General features: G+C 44.1%; 1 protein-coding gene across 1 annotated transcript in view; it reads right to left on the reverse strand.

Annotated features, from left to right (window-relative positions):
- The window catches only part of LOC143301963 (uncharacterized), a 316,592-nt gene that overhangs the window by 6,120 nt on the left and 291,484 nt on the right, over positions 1-18,988 (reverse strand). The window contains exons 13-14 of the mRNA XM_076616440.1: positions 18,459-18,548; positions 659-838 (exon numbers count right to left, since the gene is read on the reverse strand). Coding sequence (XP_076472555.1) covers positions 659-838; positions 18,459-18,548 — 270 coding nt within the window. The remainder of the gene's footprint in view (positions 1-658; positions 839-18,458; positions 18,549-18,988) is intronic.

Raw genomic sequence — 18,988 nt, forward strand, 5'->3', positions numbered from 1 at the left:
CTGCCTGTCTAGATAACTATCTATCTAATTGTCCATATATCCATATATCTATCTGTATATCTATATTAACTATCTCCCTGTCTATCCATTTATCCTCCTAACAATTGACTAGTCTATATATCTAGCTAGGTAGCAAGCTATGTCTCTGTAATTTATCGACATATCTGTCTACCTACATATCTACCCGTCTGTCTGTCTATCTACATATCTAATTATCCGTCTATCTAATCTATCTATCGCATCTACATATTTATCTAACTATCTGTCAGTCTGTTTTTCTATCTCACATCTAATTATCAGTCTATGTATCTAGCCTATGTTATCTACCTGTTTGCCTATCTATCTATCCATCCATCCATCCATATGACTTTCTATCTATCCGTCCATCCATATGACACTATCTATCCATCCATCTATCTATCCATCCGTCTGACTTTCTATCGATCGATCCATCCATTCATTCATCTATCTATTTATCGATCCATCCATCTATCTGTCTATCTATCCATCCATATGTCAATCTATCCATCTAGCTACCTATCTGTGTCTATCGATCCATCCATACATCTGTCTGTTTATCTGTCTATCCTTCTATCTATCTACCTATCTGTCTGTCTGTCTGTCAATGCCCCCATCCCTCCCTCCCCCTCCTCCCTACCTGTTCGTCCGCGTAACACTTGTAGCAGGAGTTACAGCGGAATGGCTTGTCGGTCATGTGTGAGCGAGAGTGAGACTGCAAATTAGACAGCTGGGAGAAGGCCTTGCCGCAACCAGGGTGCATGCACTTGTACGGTTTCTCACCCGTGTGGGTGCGGATGTGCTGCTGCAGATGAGACAGCTGCAACCACAACACGGGCGTTCGTTCGGCCATACGCGCGCGCCCGCACGGGAACACAGACACGCATACACACACACACACACAGAGAAACAGACACACACACGGAGGAACAAACATAAAAGTACACGAAAATACTCATGAACACACACAGACGAACACAGATACAGACACAGACACGTACACACACAGAGACGCACATGCACACACATGCACGCACACGCGCGTACAAAGACACACAGACACAAGAACAAACAAACGTACACGAAAACACGAACACAGACACACACACATAATGTGCATTGATGCACACATTCGAGCCAACAACAACACATTTGAAAAAAAGCACAAACATACGCACGTAAGCGCGCGAGCACACACACACACACACACACACACACACACACACACACTGACATCAGTATCTCATAGCGAACAAAGAGAAAACAGTGCAGTTAATACATAATCACAAACATACATAAATCAGAACAATAATGTTACAATTCATTATCTTTATATATTTCTAAAATCTGAATGATTGCACCGACCAAGCGAATAAATATAGATACAAGAATAAAACTTTTCTTGTTGTTTGTTTCTCCTCAGAACGTAAATCACGAGTTCTCATGGTCTTTCAATACAGACAAATAATAAATTCCCAGAAATCGATGGAATAAGAAACTTTGAATTAGTCTATTGATAAAATAAGTGAAACAAACATTGAACAAGTACATCAAACAAAACAAACAATGAATCCGTATTTTACCTAAACCGATTTGATAAAGCTTTCACCGAATCAGCACACACACACACAGACACACACACCCAAATATACACACATGTAGAGAGAAAGGAGAGAGAGAGAGAGAGAGAGAGAGAGAGAGAGAGAGAGAGAGAGAGAGAAGCCATACCGATCTCCCCCCACACCAAATCCCACGCCTCTCCCCCCCCCCCCCCCCCCATCTCTCTCTGAATCTCCTCGTCTCTCTCCCCACCCCATCCCCCTCTCTCTGTCTCTGTCTCAAGTTTCCCGCGCGTGTCCTGAAAATTCTCAAGAACCCCGAAAACTAGAGGATCTATTTTCAATAGTAGACTGGCTAAAAAAAACAAACAAAAAACAAACAAACAAACAAAAACTGAAAAAATCAGAATGCAGTGGGGGTTGGGGAGGGGGGGGGGAGATACAGACACAGAGACAGAGAGGCACAGAGACAAAGAAAAAGTCTATCATTTCCCATTTTTCGTGACAAACAGTGTGCGAGAGCCCCGGACTAGCAAGAAGCCAGCGTGTCTGTGATGTCTGACGCCATCAGCACGGCGCTGCACATCCACACGCAACGAACATTATTCCAACTGCTTGGGAAAAAATAGCATAAAATAAAAGCATTTCCAACTCTGTTGTTTCCCACCTCTCAGTGACAGTATAAAAGAAATGTATTCAATTTCACACATCCCTATCCAACTTCAAAGAAATGATAAATAAAGAAATTGCCCTCCACCTCATCTCCACTGTTTCAAGGAGAAAGGGAAAAAGAAAACGATTTACATTATTTGAATAAAACTTGATAAATATTAATGATAAAAAATAACGGTAACAATCATCGCCCCTTAATGTTAACTGAAGAAGAAAACATACTCCGAAACAAAGTTTTGACTAGAATTGTCCTCCTTCATTTATCAAATTTAGAAGAAAAGCTCACAACACGATCAGACTTTTCAAAACCTCTCCTTTTCCCAAAGAGAAGAGAATGTCGTCTGACAATTGTGTTCACCCAGGAGGCAGTTGATACGCCATGCAGAAGATTCCCAGCAGTTGACGTCGTGTTCGTTTACCTGTGCTGTGCCAGACAAAGGCCAGAACAAAGGGCACAGCAACACCTCGTCCATACTTCATCGTCAAACAGTTGACCCGCCTTGTTTTGTTCGAGTTATCTTTCCTGCCACCAAACCCGAAACGAGTTATTTGCTCTCATGTCCGTCCTGGAAATACAACCTCTTTTGTTGCAGTTTCTCTGCGGCTTTCACTTTTTTCACTTCGGAGGCTGCAGCTGCCAGATTCTCTCGTGCCTACGGGTGGCTGTTAACCTGTGTGGCTGCTTTTAACCCCCACACCCCCACCCAGCCTCCCGCCGCCATTTTGGTAGCCATCAATTTTGAGGTCCGTGCAGGCTGGGTTACGTTCATGTTTACATAACCCGCCGAACACTGACATGGATACGGGGATCTTTAACGTGCGTATTTTATGTTACACGTGTGAATATGCTCCATGAAAAGGCTTCATCACCAGAAGATCTACACACATGTTGACCTGCGAGATCAGTCAAAAAGAAAAAGAATATATATCCACTCTTCATCCACTGAGCACAATGAAGATTCAAACCAACGACCCTCAGATTGTAAGTTCAGTGATCTAACCACCGAGCTATGGCCCCCGTCGTTTCCCTGCATGGTTTGCAGTTCGGGTCTTGGCCGGTGCTTCAATCACCGAATGTTAAACTCATGCACGCCAAATTCTGAAGCAAGGCTACAAGTTCAGCCGTTTAACAGACGGACTGGGAACTGTTTACAGACTGTACAGTGTGTTACATGCTTCCATTGTTTTCATCCTGTCTCTCTGTCTCTCCCTCTCTTGAAAAAGGGAAATTCATGAAGAAAAAGAAGTGATAAAATCAGATGGGGAAAAGAAGAAGGAGGAGGAAGGAGAGAAGGAGTAGGAGGAGCAGGAAGAGGAGGAGAAGGAGGAGGAGCAGGAAGAGGAGGAGAAGGAGAAGGAGGAGGAGGAGGAAGGAGAGAAGAAGGAGGAAGAGGAGAAGAAAAAGAATACGAATTGGAAGAAGAAGAAGTCGAGTCCAATAATAATAATAATAATAATAATAAGTCTTGCATCCCACACTTCATGCTGGGCTCTGGTTCAGCGACAGAGGACAGCTAACGATCCATCTTGATCCCCCCGTTCACCTTCCCCCTCCTTCCTTCACATCCCTCCTCATCTCTCATACAAACACGCATAAACGGCACTGGTCACACACACACACACACACAAACAGACGCACGCATACACACATGAGCGCACGCACACATACATATATACAAACACCCACGCACGCACATACGAACTACACAGACATTCACACATATAAAAGTACGCACATACACACACGAGCACGTATGCACACACACACACACACATACACACACATTCCTACCTTAGTACACACACACACACACACACACACACACACACACACACATTCCTACCTTTGTACACACAAAAACTACTCACACGCACGGTACAGATAACGACGGAAAGATAGTTCCGATATCGACAAATATACATAACCAAACCATTTACAGTAAACAAATATATGATAGATTGTTAAATAAATAGGAGCTAAGAATATTTATTAAAAAAAAAATTTAAATAAAAAAATAAAAAATAAAAAAGGCACCTGACGAATTCCTATAATTATTAACATTGCTTACGAAAACAGGCACACGATGTTGACAATGTTCGCCACATATTTTATCTCCTTTTTCAAGCGAATAACTGGACAACAACAAAAAACCAGAGTCATACCCACCCCCATCCCACTCCCACATAACAGACTTCGCGCTGTGGGGAGTTGAGGGGGGAGGGGAGGTGGGGGGAGGAAGGAGGAGGGGGAGTGACGTGAACGATTCGGAGGGACCAAACTTAAGTCCCAGAGTTGATTTTTTATTTCTAAGGAAAGAAAGAAAATTTGTATAATAAAAAATAAAATACGCGGCTTTTTACATGTTCTGTTGTTGTTGTTGCTGCTGTAGCTTGTCTCAAAGTTTGTTTGAAATCAATTTTTATGTTGTAAAAAAACAAAAGAAAACAAGCAAAACACACACACACACACACACACACACACACACACACACACACACACACACACAAAACAACATGTTTTACTGCAGTAACTACATGTCACAAAGCACGGACATGGGTTGACTATTGTTAAGCCAGTTTTTAGAAGTCGTTGTTTTTCCAAGTGGTCACTTTTGACCACAATCACCACCACCACCATCACGGTTAGCAAAAACAAATAAAATGTTCACATCAGGTAAACCTTGATCAGTTACTTCTTCTGCACTTAAAAAAAGATAAGTAAATAAAACATCATCATCATCATCATCACCACAATCATGTCAAATCAGTCACTGTCAAGTACCAATCATTCTGTCAACCATTGTGCCTGGTGTCAAATCAATCACTATGAAGAGTCAGGCAATAATTCTGGCGCATCAGTCAATTACTTTCTATGTCAGCGAAGTTATGTTGCTGTCAATTTCTCCCCAAAATCGTTATCCTCACGTCAATAAAGTACCCCCTCCTCCCCCTTTCCCGTCTATCTGCCGCCTGCACAAAAAACACCAACAAAAACGCAGGATGGAAAAGAAGTGGCGACACTGAACACACGAGAACTAGCTGACCGGAAACGCTGTGATGTTATCCGTGCCATTGCTGTGATGCTATTTGTGCCATTGCTGTGATGTTATCTGCGCCACTGCTGTGATGTTATCTGTGCCATTGCTATGATGTTATCTGTGCCATTGCTATGATGTTATTCATGCCTTCCCTGTGATGTTATCCGTGCCATTGCTGTGATGTTATTCGTGCCATTCCTGTGATGTTATCCGTGCCATTGCTGTGATGTTATCCGTGCCATTCCTAGATGTTATTCGTGCCATTCCTGTGGTGTGATCCGTGCCATTCCTAGATGTTATTCGTGCCATTCCTGTGATGTTATCTGTGCCATTCCTGTGGTGTGATCCGTGCCATTCCTGTGGTGTGATCCGTGCCATTGCTGTGGTGTGATCCGTGCCATTGCTGTGATGCTATCCGTGCCATTCCTGTGGTGTGATCCGTGCCATTCCTAGATGTTATTCGTGCCATTCCTGTGATGTTATCTGTGCCATTCCTGTGGTGTGATCCGTGCCATTGCTGTGATGCTATCCGTGCCATTCCTGTGGTGTGATCCGTGCCATTCCTAGATGTTGCTGTGATGTTATCCGTGCCATTCCCGTGGTGTGATCCGTGCCATTGCTGTGATGTTTTCCCCTGGTGAGCAACCACAATCAACATGCTGATTTCTTACGGTGCTTTAACTCTGAAGGCTGCAGTACTGCCCTTGGTGGTGTTTAAACAACAACAAATTACATAATCCAGCCCATATACTTTTCCTCAGCTGTTATAGGAGCAGCTGCACGTGGACCTGTCACCAAGCAGCCAACAGTCGCCTGTCCTCCCAGAAAGCAACCCAGCCAAGAAAAACAAACAAACAAAAAAAAATCCGCAATCATTCTGTCAGTGACTGCCGCTTGACACAACACCTAGGCTACGTCCAGGCTGAAAACACAACGAAAGACAACTCTGCAAACTGAAATTCAAGGTTTACAAATAACAACACACAAGCTGATTTGTCGAACCAACGAGACCAATTCTAATCACACGTCACTGAATCATCGCCACAATCTGATGAAAACGAAAGAAATATTCTCCTCCTCCTTCAATAATTTGGAAAGTGTCTCCAGTGGAACATCGGCAGTATCTACAATTCCTTCAAGAAGAAAATGAGCAGTGTTGACAAGGCGTGGACGTTCTCTCCACCAGTCACACATGGGAGTGGAGGGGAAGAAATGTGGACGCTGCCGGAACATCGTACAAGCATGTGTCATCGGGTTCAGCAGTTAACCCTTTTGTGGTGAACGTCGTGTGAACCCTGGTGGCCCCCAAAGTAGGCCCTTGGTGACGAGAGCCTGGCCGAAAACCAGCACGCGTTTGGGAAGCTCTGTACTTTTCACGTGGCAGGAATGGGCGACACCTGGCGATCGGTCAACTGGTCCTCGTTCCATTTGGTAAAGAGCAGTTCTTCACGTTCTATTTGGTAAAGAGCAGTTCTTCACGTTCTATTTGGTAAAGAGCAATTCTTCACGTTCCATTTGGTAAAGAGCAGTTCTTCACCTTTCAAACACGCTCACCCACAGTGCCGGCTACTCCAATTAAAAAAAAAAAAAAAAAAAAAAAAAAAAAACGGCAGGGGGGCGGGGGTTGGGGGTGGGGGCAAACCCAAAACCCCGCAGCCAACTTCCATCACTTTCCGTAGTCTGCATAAAAAAAATCTTTAAAAAATCTGCCTCTCTTCTGCTGCTGTCAGATCCATGTAGATAATCAAGGTTCTATGTCTTGTGCGGACCCCCCCCCCCCCCCCCCCCCCCCCGCAACCCCCAGTCTCCCTTTAAATTCCAGGAGCAGCTAAACATAAAGGAGTGTAATGGTTTCTTTGATTTCAACAATCATAACTTGTGATTGCACACCAGAAACGATGCTGGCTGTTCTTCAGATTCGGGGCCAGTGGTTTTGGTCATTCGACAAGGAAATATCCTGTCCAGTGATGCTTTATCATTCTAACAACAACAACATTGAAGTCACATCACCATGAACATGATGATGAAGTAGGTCACAAAATATGAATGCCCAATGGAGGCAAAGATATCCACCGTGTCAAGGGCTCGGCACAGAAAGGCCGGGCCCAATGGAGGCAGAGATATCCACCGTGTCAAGGGCTTGGCACAGAAAGGCCGGGCCCAATGGAGGCAGAGATATCCACCGTGTCAAGGGCTCGGCACAGAAAGGCCGGGCCCAATGGAGGCAGAGAGATATCCACCGTGTCAAGGGCTCGGCACAGAAAGGCCGGGCCCAATGGAGGCAGAGAGATATCCACCGTGTCAAGCGCTCGGCACAGAAAGGCCGGGCCCAATGGAGGCAGAGAGATATCCACCGTGTCAAGGGCTCGGCACAGAAAGGCCGGGCCCAATGGAGGCAGAGATATCCACCGTGTCAAGGGCTCGGCACAGAAAGGCCGGGCCCAATGGAGGCAGAGATATCCACCGCGTCAAAGGCTCGGCATAGAAAGGCCGGGCCCAATGGAGGCAGAGAGATATCCACCGTGTCAAGGGCTCGGCACAGAAAGGCCGGGCCCAATGGAGGCAGAGATATCCACCGTGTCAAGGGCTCGGCACAGAAAGGCCGGGCCCAATGGAGGCAGAGATATCCACCGCGTCAAAGGCTCGGCATAGAAAGGCCGTGCCCAATGAAGGCAGAGAGATATCCACCGTGTCAAGGGCTCGGCACAGAAAGGCCAGACACAATGGAGGCAGAGAGATATCCACCGTGTCAAGGGCTCGGCACAGAAAGGCCGGGCCCAATGAAGGCAGAGAGATATCCACCGTGTCAAGGGCTCGGCACAGAAAGGCCAGACACAATGGAGGCAGAGAGATATCCACCGTGTCAAGGGCTCGGCACAGAAAGGCCAGACACAATGGAGGCAGAGAGATATCCACCGCGTCAAAGGCTCGGCACAGAAAGGCCAGACCCAATCCTTTCCTCGCACAGTTTTAACTCTAAGTCAGGTAATTATTCAATGTTGGGTGGAGTGAGGACGATCGGAATAAACTGCCTTTTCCCAAGGAGGCAACACATGTCCGAAATGGGGCATCGAACCCTTGTCACTGGTGAACACTAAACCAGAAGACGTGTCGTACCCATGCTGTTAACAAACCCCACATGTAAAGAGCAAATACGTTGCTGTACGAACTGTCCTTTAACCCCCCCCCCTCCACCCGCCCCCCACTCCCTCCCACACACACACCCTCCTCCCACCACCCACAAAGCAGATAATCATTCTCACATCCCGCTTGCTGTCAACAGTATTCGCTTGAAGACGGTACATTTGCCGACAAATCGGTGCCTGTTTTTTTTTTTTTTTTTTTTTTTTTTTTAATGCCTCAGGAATATAACAGTTCAGACTTTTTACCAATGTTTCTGGTGCTGTGAAATTTCGTTCGGGCTGCTGAGATCGCCTTGATTCAGATCAATAAAAAATAAAAGTACACCAAGTAAAAACCGAGTAAAAGTACAAAATATGAAATTAAAATCAAATAACAAATAAATGTAATGAAAAGGGGGGAAAAAACAATAACTCCAAAGCAAACCTCTACGAAAAACAAAAGGAAAAGATACAGAGCTGAAATGAGACACAACAGAAACAGAAAACAAACAGAATTAGGAGCAAAGAAGGGAATCCAGTCAACACATCCTTTTTCCTCTTTGTTTTGCAATGAGTCAGCTACTAGTACTTGGTCGGTGCATGGCATTACAGACAAAGGGTGACACACACTGAGACAGTACCGACACTGCTCATGTCAACACTGACCTCAGCGCATATGTTTTTTTCATTCTCACAAGTTCAAGGGCACGCTACGCAGAGGCAGTTAACTAATTAGTTAGACATTACCCGGATCTCCTGGCAAATGCTCTAGTATAACTTACATCATCGTTTTTCAGAAACAAACAACAACATAATGCTATCAGTTTGATAAACGAAAGGCTTCCTCCCCTGTCCCAATACCCGTTCCTTTCTTTGAGAATCTTTTTCCAATCCTTTTTTGTTTTTAAATGTAGCTAAAACCCACAACATAACAATCGCATTAAAAGCTTAAGAATCTGACAACTTGTTATAATGATTGAATAGTAATATCACCGTTTAAGAAGGCAGTACTGCGCTCAAATAATAAATGCTCTTGTATTTAAAAAAAAAAGAAGAAAAAAAGGGGGCGTGGGGGTGGGGAGGGGGGCTAAATCGGAATGCTTGAATATCAGACAATAGGGAATTATCATGTATATACTACGCCAATCTACATCCCTGTACCGAGAATGCATAGCGTGCTCTTCAACACACACACACACACACACACACACACGAACTGCAAAGAACAACCACGTAAACAAATCATAACACAGACTTCGGAAGGTCACGATAGCTAATTCAAATTCGATATAACATGTACTTATAAGTTAAGGGTTTAACAAATATCAGTGAACACTGACTGCTGACATTAACCTTTCTAAACTTACATTTACTTTTTTTTTTTTTTAAGAGTAGATGTGAAAATGTCACTGGATTAAAACCTGAAGAAAAGACAGACGGTTATCATAGCAGAGACTGGCTATCAGTTTACTGGAACTGTCGGTGGTGTCAACTGGAAGGAGCTGTCTTTACACCCTTTTCTCATCTTTACATAAAGGTGGAGGATATGGTATAAGTTTGAACTTTTCCAAGGCGTTATATTTACCTGAGTTTGTAACAGTTTTTTTTTTTCTTTTCTTTTCCCCATGATTCTACGATTCAAAAAATGTTAAGGAAACGGTTTTTTTTCTGTTGCTGTGTATAATTACACTGAACTCATGATTAAATATTTATAATAACTGTTTCAGTTTTCTATGTTTTATGCATTAGACTAACATTTAAGGTAGAACATAAGAAAATGTATGCTATGTTGAAAGAACGGTTAAAATGTCTCCTACCAAGTCCATAAAACATTCTCAATGGCACATGTCACGTTTAAAGCAGCTTCATTCTTGTCGTTTGTTATAAAATGTCATCTTCATCGATTTTTTCCCCTTGACGTATTCTGATTTCAACCACACAGCGTAAAAAACGCCCTACAAAAAATGATATTTGAAATGAACTTTAACTATCTGATACACTGATGACGCTATTGATAAGGTCCACTAATGTCAAAGGTCTAGTTCACTTTTATCAAAGATGTGGTTGGTTGATATAAAAGATCTGGTTCCCTCATACCAGAGATGTGGTTGGTTGATATAAAAGACCTGGTTCCCTCATGCCAAAGATGTGGTTGGCTGATATAAAAGATCTGGTTCCCTCATCCCAAAGATGTGGTTCTCTCCCATCAACAGATTTGTCTCCCATCCTGTCCACGCTTTAGCTGAGGGTCTAACGACAGCGACAATGAAAGCTAAACTGAGCGTCTGATGTCAACGCCAGGCTTATTGATTAGCCAGAGAGCAAGAGACAGACGCCCACTTATCTTTGCCTCACGTCCTCCACCCCCTCCCCTCCCCATCTTTCTCCACTCCCACCTACATCTTTCCTGCCTTTTAACGCCAGTCTTTGCCATCTCTTTAGCTACCCAGTCGTTTTCTCTCCTCGCAGTTGTCTGCAGAAAAGTTGTTGGAAACGTTAAAGACGCTGACAAACGCTCAAGCCTGTGAAGCGGCCCCAGTCAGTCTCGCGACTTTATTGGAAGCTGCTGCTTGCAGATGAAATTTCACTGCTGAAAATAAAAACATCTCTCTCTCTCTCTATTCTATACTGCCTTGCAGCTTTGTAAATTTGAGTCTGCTGGCAGTCTGCGAGGTGTGACAAGGGCTTAAAACTCTGACATCAGTCTGCAATAATGCTAAACGTCACTGTATCACTGTAAAAAAAAAAGTTTAACAGATTGTTTGGAAGTAACCAAGAAATGTGGATTTCACTTGGCACAAAACTACCCCCACCCCACCCCCACGTTTGAAGGCAACGTTTGGTGTTCTCAGCTGTGGTCAGTACACAATAATGTGTTCCAACATGTAACCTGTCCGTGTTTTTGGTTAAGGGGAAAAAGTCCGCCAAAATAGACAACAAAAACAACAACAAAAAAAGACCGCGCAAAAACAGGCATTATGTAAATCAAACCCTGATCTTAAATATCAAGCACTGATTTGCTGTTACAAAACTTGGTTTCTCCTTGTGTGGTCCTAATACCTCTAACTTGGTTTCTCCTTCTTGTTCTATCCTAACACCTATAACTTGGTTTCTCCTTGCTCACTCCTAACACCTAAACATGGTTTCTCCTTCTTGCTCTATTCTAACACCTTAACTTGGTTTCTCCTTCTTGCTCTATTCTAACACCTTAACTTGGTTTCTCCTTCTTGCTCTATTCTAACACCTTAACTTGGTTTCTCCTTCTTGCTCTATTCTAACACCTTAACTTGGTTTCTCCTTCTTGCCCTATTCTAACACATCTAACTTGGTTTCTCCTTCTTGCCCTATTCTAACACCTTAACTTGGTTTCTCCTTCTTGCTCTATTCTAACACCTTAACTTGGTTTCTCCTTCTTGCTCTATTCAAACACCTCTAACTTGGTTTCTCCTTCTTGCCCTATTCTAACACCTCTAACCTGGTTTCTCCTTCTTGCTCTATTCAAACACATCTAACTTGGTTTCTCCTTCTTGCTCTATTCTAACACATCTAACTTGGTTTCTCCTTCTTGCCCTATTCTAACACCTTAACTTGGTTTCTCCTTCTTGCTCTATTCTAACACCTTAACTTGGTTTCTCCTTCTTGCTCTATTCTAACACCTTAACTTGGTTTCTCCTTCTTGCCCTATTCTAACACATCTAACTTGGTTTCTCCTTCTTGCCCTATTCTAACACCTTAACTTGGTTTCTCCTTCTTGCTCTATTCTAACACCTTAACTTGGTTTCTCCTTCTTGCTCTATTCAAACACCTCTAACTTGGTTTCTCCTTCTTGCCCTATTCTAACACCTCTAACCTGGTTTCTCCTTCTTGCTCTATTCAAACACATCTAACTTGGTTTCTCCTTCTTGCTCTATTCTAACACCTTAACTTGGTTTCTCCTTCTTGCTCTATTCAAACACATCTAACTTGGTTTCTCCTTCTTGCTCTATTCTAACACCTTAACTTGGTTTCTCCTTCTTGCTCTATTCTAACACCTCTAACTTGGTTTCTCCTTCTTGCTCTATTCTAACACATCTAACTTGGTTTCTCCTTCTTGCTCTATTCTAACACCTCTAACTTGGTTTCTCCTTCTTGCTCTATTCAAATACCTCTAACTTGGTTTCTCCTTCTTGCTCTGTTCTAACACATCTAACTTGGTTTCTCCTTCTTGCTCTATTCTAACACCTCTAACTTGGTTTCTCCTTCTTGCTCTATTCAAATACCTCTAACTTGGTTTCTCCTTCTTGCTCTATTCTAACACCTCTAACTTGGTTTCTCCTTCTTGCTCTATTCTAACACATCTAACTTGGTTTCTCCTTCTTGCTCTATTCTAACACATCTAACTTGGTTTCTCCTTCTTGCTCTATTCTAACACATCTAACTTGGTTTCTCCTTCTTGCTCTATTCTAACACATCTAACTTGGTTTCTCCTTCTTGCTCTATTCTAACACATCTAACTTGGTTTCTCCTTCTTGCTCTATTCAAACACCTCTAACTTGGTTTCTCCTTCTTGCTCTATTCTAACACCTATAACTTGGTTTCTCCTTCTTGCCCTATTCTAACACCTCTAACTTGGTTTCTCCTTCTTGCTCTATTCAAACACCTCTAACTTGGTTTCTCCTTCTTGCTCTATTCTAACACCTATAACTTGGTTTCTCCTTCTTGCTCTATTCAAACACCTCTAACTTGGTTTCTCCTTCTTGCTCTATTCTAACACCTCTAACTTGGTTTCTCCTTCTTGCTCTATTCAAACACCTCTAACTTGGTTTCTCCTTCTTGCTCTGTTCTAACACCTCTAACTTGGTTTCTCCTTCTTGCTCTATTCTAACACCTCTAACTTGGTTTCTCCTTCTTGCCCTATTCTAACACCTCTAACTTGGTTTCTCCTTCTTGCCCTATTCTAACACCTCTAACTTGGTTTCTCCTTCTCCCTCTATTCTAACACCTTAACTTAGTTTCTCCATCTTGCTCTGTTCTAACACATTAACTTAGTTTCTCAATGTTGCTCTGTTCTAACATCTCTAACTCTGAATGGACAAACGAATCTGAATTACGTAGCGTGATCTTCCGAAGGTTTGACAAAAAATCTATTCCACTTGATAAACTACAAGGACAACATAGTGGGCCTGGAGTATCGTCACGCCACATCCATCTGTCTGACAGAGCAAAGCATCTGAAAGCATCTGAAACAGTGTGTGGGGGTCAGGGATCTGGTGGGTATGAACTGCTGGCACTGGGCTTCTGCAGCGGTGATCACGTGTCTGGCTGTGACGATGGGGACCGCACCTCCAGAGATAGGAAGGGTTGCCGTTGTTTTCATCATTCACTTTGAGCGAAATTACTCTGCTTATGAATTCCACTAATGGCCAGCCAATTCCGCAAAAAAATAAAAAGCTGAATTGGTCAACCTTATGGCATTGCAACTGTTTGTCAACACTACTTCAAACTGAATGGTGGGTGGGGCGGAGGGCGTGGGAGGGGGAGGGGGGCGCGGGGGGGGGGGGGGGAGGCTGACCTCGTCCCGTCAGTAGGAAAAGTCTTGTTATGTGAACTGAAATATAAACTGTCCCAGGCTGATTACTGTCCTTTGGAGGGCATGGCATTAGGATCAGTCTTGCTGAGAGAACTGAAACAAACTGTCCCAGGCTGATTACTGCCCTTTGGCAGGGGTCGCATTGGGATTAGTCTCTTGTTATGTGAACTGAAACAAACTGTCCCCAAAATTCCTGCACTTTGGTGGGTATGGCATTAGGATCAGTTTTGCTAAGTGAACTTGGAATTAGGATCAGTCTTGCTAAATGAACTTGGCATCAGGATCAGTCTTGCTAAGTGAACTGAAACAAACTGTTCCAGTGATTACTGCCCTTGGTAGGCACTGGTGGATGCAGGATCCCACCAGACACCCCCGACCAGGACTTGAACAAGAAAAGACAACTGTTGACATCAATGTTTTCCGCTCCGCTAGCCTTCCAATACCTCCATCCTCCCAGCCACACCTGAATTCACCTTGAGGACAGGGGGAGCTGGGCCCTACACCTGGACAGAGGGTCAGTGCAGCCACACCTGAATTCACCTTGAGGACTGGGGGAGCTGGGCCCTACACCTGGACAGAGGGTCAGTGCAGCCACACCTCAGTTCACCTTGGGGACAGGGGATACTGGATCCTACACCTGGACAGAAGGGTTAGAGCAGTCACACCTGAGTTCACCTTGAGGACAGGGGGTGCTGGGCCCTACACCTGGACAGAGGGCCACACCTGAGTTCACCTTGAGGAAAGGGGGTGCTGGACCCTACACCTGGACAGAGGGCCACACCTGAGTTCACCTTGAGGACAGGGGGTGCTGGACCCTACACCTGGACAGAGGGCCACACCTGAGTTCACCTTGAGGACAGGGGGTGCTGGGCCCTACACCTGGACAGAGGGCCACACCTGAGTTCACCTTGAGGACAGGGGGTGCTGGGCCCTACACCTGGAGAGAGGGCCACACCTGAGTTCACCTTGAGGACAGGGGGTGCTGGGCCCTACACCTGGACAGAGGGCCACACCTGAGTTCACCTTGAGGACAGGGGGTGCTGGGCCCTACACCTGGACAGAGGGGTCAGTGAGACCAGCAGGACACGGCTGCCGTGCGTGGCGCCAGGTTCAGTGACCAGCAGTTCAAGGGGGCCGTCACTCTGGATGGAAAACTACACAGTGAGGGCTAGGCGGCTGGGCGAGCTGCCTGACAGTGATGGATGGATGTGGCGTCACTTGTATCCTGACACATGCTCTGAGTCTGAGTCATGGATAGATGTAGCGTCACTTGTATCCAGACACATGCTCTGAGTCTGAGTCATGGATGGATGTGGCGTCACTTGTATCCAGACACATGCTCTGAGTCTGAGTCATGGAGTGGATGTGGCGTCACTTGTGTCCAGGCACTTGCTCTGAGTCTGACTGACTGGCTGGTGGAAGTCGCTGTTGGCCTAGTTTACACTCTTTATATCTATTATATCTTTTATATCTATGTATTCTATTTCATCTTTGAATGAAACAATGGAGGGAAAATAATGCTGCTTAATTAAGTATGGAATGAAATCTTCAATATCTTTTTTCTTCTGGTGTGGTCCTCAACTTACATACAAAATGGTTGATTAATTATTCCTTCTGTGCGTTACTGCATTTCAGGGGATATGTAACCGTTAATTCTTCAATAGCTTTTTGCGGAGGTCCTGATCTTACATACAAAATGGTTGATAATTATTCATTTTCCATACTTTGTTGCGTTTCTGAGGGATATTCAACTGTTATCAATTTGTTATCAATTTCACCATATCGTCCTGGTATAAGAATTACTTTAAATATAAACTTTGAAAAAATCCGGTCACTGTTTCATCTTAATAACCCGATGCTGCTAAGAAATTTTCCTCTCCAACTGTGGCCCATTAGGGGTTAATGAAGCTGCAGGTTTAAGCTGGAACAAGACAAGACAGCCCTGATCAGCATCATCATCCACATCCAAACATGGGTGGCTGGGTGTTGTGTGATGTCTCGCATCACATGGACATGGTGAGATGCAGGCGGAGGAAGACGTGACACACGTGAAGGAAAAGTCCAGAGATTCCGTTGTGGAGACACAAAGAGACAGACAGACACACAGAGAGACACATGGAGGTCCACCTACCTTGCTCCTCCTGTCCCGTCCTCAGCCCCCGTCACCACTGGGTGCGGGTGAAAATCACTGACATTCACACCCACACATACTCTCTCTTTCTCTCTCATGCTCACAGAATCACACGCAAGCACACACCCACACTCTCTCTCACTTTCTCTCATGCACACACACACTCACACATCCCCCCCCCCCCCAAACACAAAAGCACACATACTCCACCACTCCACCCAAACACAATCACGCTAACAAACACCCTCACACACACACTCGCCCTCCCGCCCCCCCCCCCTCCCCCCCATCCCCCTCCATCTCTCTCTTACAAGCAGACATACACTCACGCTCACGAGCTCCCACACACAGAGAAACACACACACACACACACACACTCTCTCTCTCACACACACACACACACACTCACACGCGCGCGCGCACACACACACAAGTACACACACACAAGTACACACACACTCACAAACACCCACACACAGACTCTCTCTCTGTCTCTCTCACTCTCACGTACACCCATACTTACCCACACCCACCCACGCACACAAATCCCACCACCCCCCACCACCCCAACACACACACACACACACACACACGCGACGGTGCAGTGCACTTTCGTCAAGATCCGCCATCGCCACTGCCGTTCTAAAAGAAATCACGTCTTCTTTTCTTTATTATTATTATTTTTATTTATTATTATTATTATTATTTTATTTCTATTATGACGATTATTATTGCTATTATCATAATTATCATCTGGTGAGTTTTGTATCCAAAACACCCAAGACTGTTTCATGCCTCTCCCTGGCACGATAAACAGTAGCCAACCGGTTAAGCTAAGGCGAACAGAAGTATCGGCGAGGCGTAATGGATCGTGACGGCGAAGGTGAACACAGCCTTTGACACACACACACACACACACACTACGGAACTTCAACACTCTCATGACATCACGTGACATGACATCACGCTGACCTGTAACACTGTTCCTAAAGAAACGAGCGCATCTTTTCGAAAAGTGCGTCATTTTACCGACGTGTATGGGACGGTACATGGTAGGTCTCGAGGGGGAAAAGGGGGAAGGAGGGGGAGGGAGGATGTACAGGGAGGGGGTGGTGAGGGACAGTTGTTACAGTGTTGACAAGCTTTTCTGATGAAGAACAGAAGAAGAAAAAAAAAGAATGAATAAAAGTTATCGCTTTTTCAAATAGTAATTCCAAACGGAGAAAGTGCAGTTTGTTTTGTTTTTTTTTTGTTTCGGTTTTTTTGTTTGTTTGTTGTTGTTTTTTTGGTGTTTTTTTGTTGTTGTTTTTTCCGAAGTCTAGCAGCGTGTCTGACGTGATGTCATAAGTTGCCGAGTTGTCATAATGATGACGTATAATCATGTTTGACGTCACGGACATCGTCACAACACCGTGTCCGCTGTGTGAGGCCGGAAGAGGATAGGTGAGTGAAGCCTGGACACACAAACACCTCTCATTTGCTGTCTGTCCCGAGCTGAGCACACGCTTCTGGCAGTCCACGTTGTTCATGCGGGGATACCTGGTTCCTCTCATCACCCAGAGAGAGAGAGAGAGAGAGTGAGGGAGACAGACAAACACAGACAAACACAGACAGAGACACAGATTCAATGCAAACGGAATCTCTTGCGAAGCAGTTCCATTCACGTTTCGTGTTTTACCACTTACACTTTGAGGGGTTCTTTTATTTTCATTATTATTTTTTTTAATATGTTGAAAACAAGACACATTATATTTCCTTTGAATTATCAGATTTGTTTTTGTTTTTTTTAAAAGTTGATGAATGAAAGCAGATATGAAATTCAGAAGAAGAAAAAAAACGGGCATGTTAAAGAATCGCACAAGTATTCGTTCATTCTAAAATCGTTAAAGGTAGCCACGCAACACACTGGTGACAAAAGATGTAAAGTGTTCCATTCCTGTGTTGCACACTTAACGCCACGATACGGCCATGTAAATTGTTTGTGTTAATCAGGGAGTTAATAATATGCTTTTCGGACTTTAGAGAATATGTACGAATTAGCGTTTTATTTCAGATAAATATTAATCATATTCTTATATGCGTTTCTGTTGCACGAATGGGGCCATAGTTCTGCTAAAAACAAAACTGAGCGTCTGAAAAATTGAAACCCCCAAAAAGACCTGGAAAAAAAAAACAAAAAAAAAAACGTGACTTCCACATACAAGTCTTTTCTTTTTTTCTGACAGCCACAGAGAGATGACAAGGCATCACTTTAATACGACAGTCAAGCTTGGAAGGAAGGTTGGAGGGAGGGAGGGAGGGAGGGAGGGAGAGAGGGGCAAGGCAGCACCACGATACTTAGACTGAGACCTGAATAAAGGCTTCCCCACAGCCCTGATGCAAGCAATGGTAGGGACGCTCGTTGGTGTGCGTGCGCACGTGTTGCTGTAGCTGCGACAGCTACAGGAAACAAACAGAAGACAGTTAGCCATCACCTGCTGTAGCTCACACGCACACACACACACACACACACACACACACACACACACATGTCGCTATATCTGACCACACAACATGTCTCTACCTGACCACACAACATGTCTCTACCTGAACACACACAACATCTCTCTACCTGAACACACACAAAATAATGAATGATTCCCACAAATACTTCAATGAAAGAATGTTCAAAACATAACAATAAACAACACAGTACATAAACTGCGATAGATTAGGTACCCCAAATTTTTTTCTAAAATTTTTTTTATTTTTAATTGTTGTTGTTTTTCTCTCCCAAACAAAACTATTTGGGAGCTGATCGAACATGAATACTAATACTGTAAATGAAACGAAACCATTTTGTTCATTTTATGATATATATAAAGATATATATATATATA

The sequence above is a fragment of the Babylonia areolata genome, chromosome 28 (genome assembly GCF_041734735.1).
Source record: "Babylonia areolata isolate BAREFJ2019XMU chromosome 28, ASM4173473v1, whole genome shotgun sequence".
NCBI classification, from domain to species: Eukaryota; Metazoa; Mollusca; class Gastropoda; order Neogastropoda; family Buccinidae; genus Babylonia; species Babylonia areolata.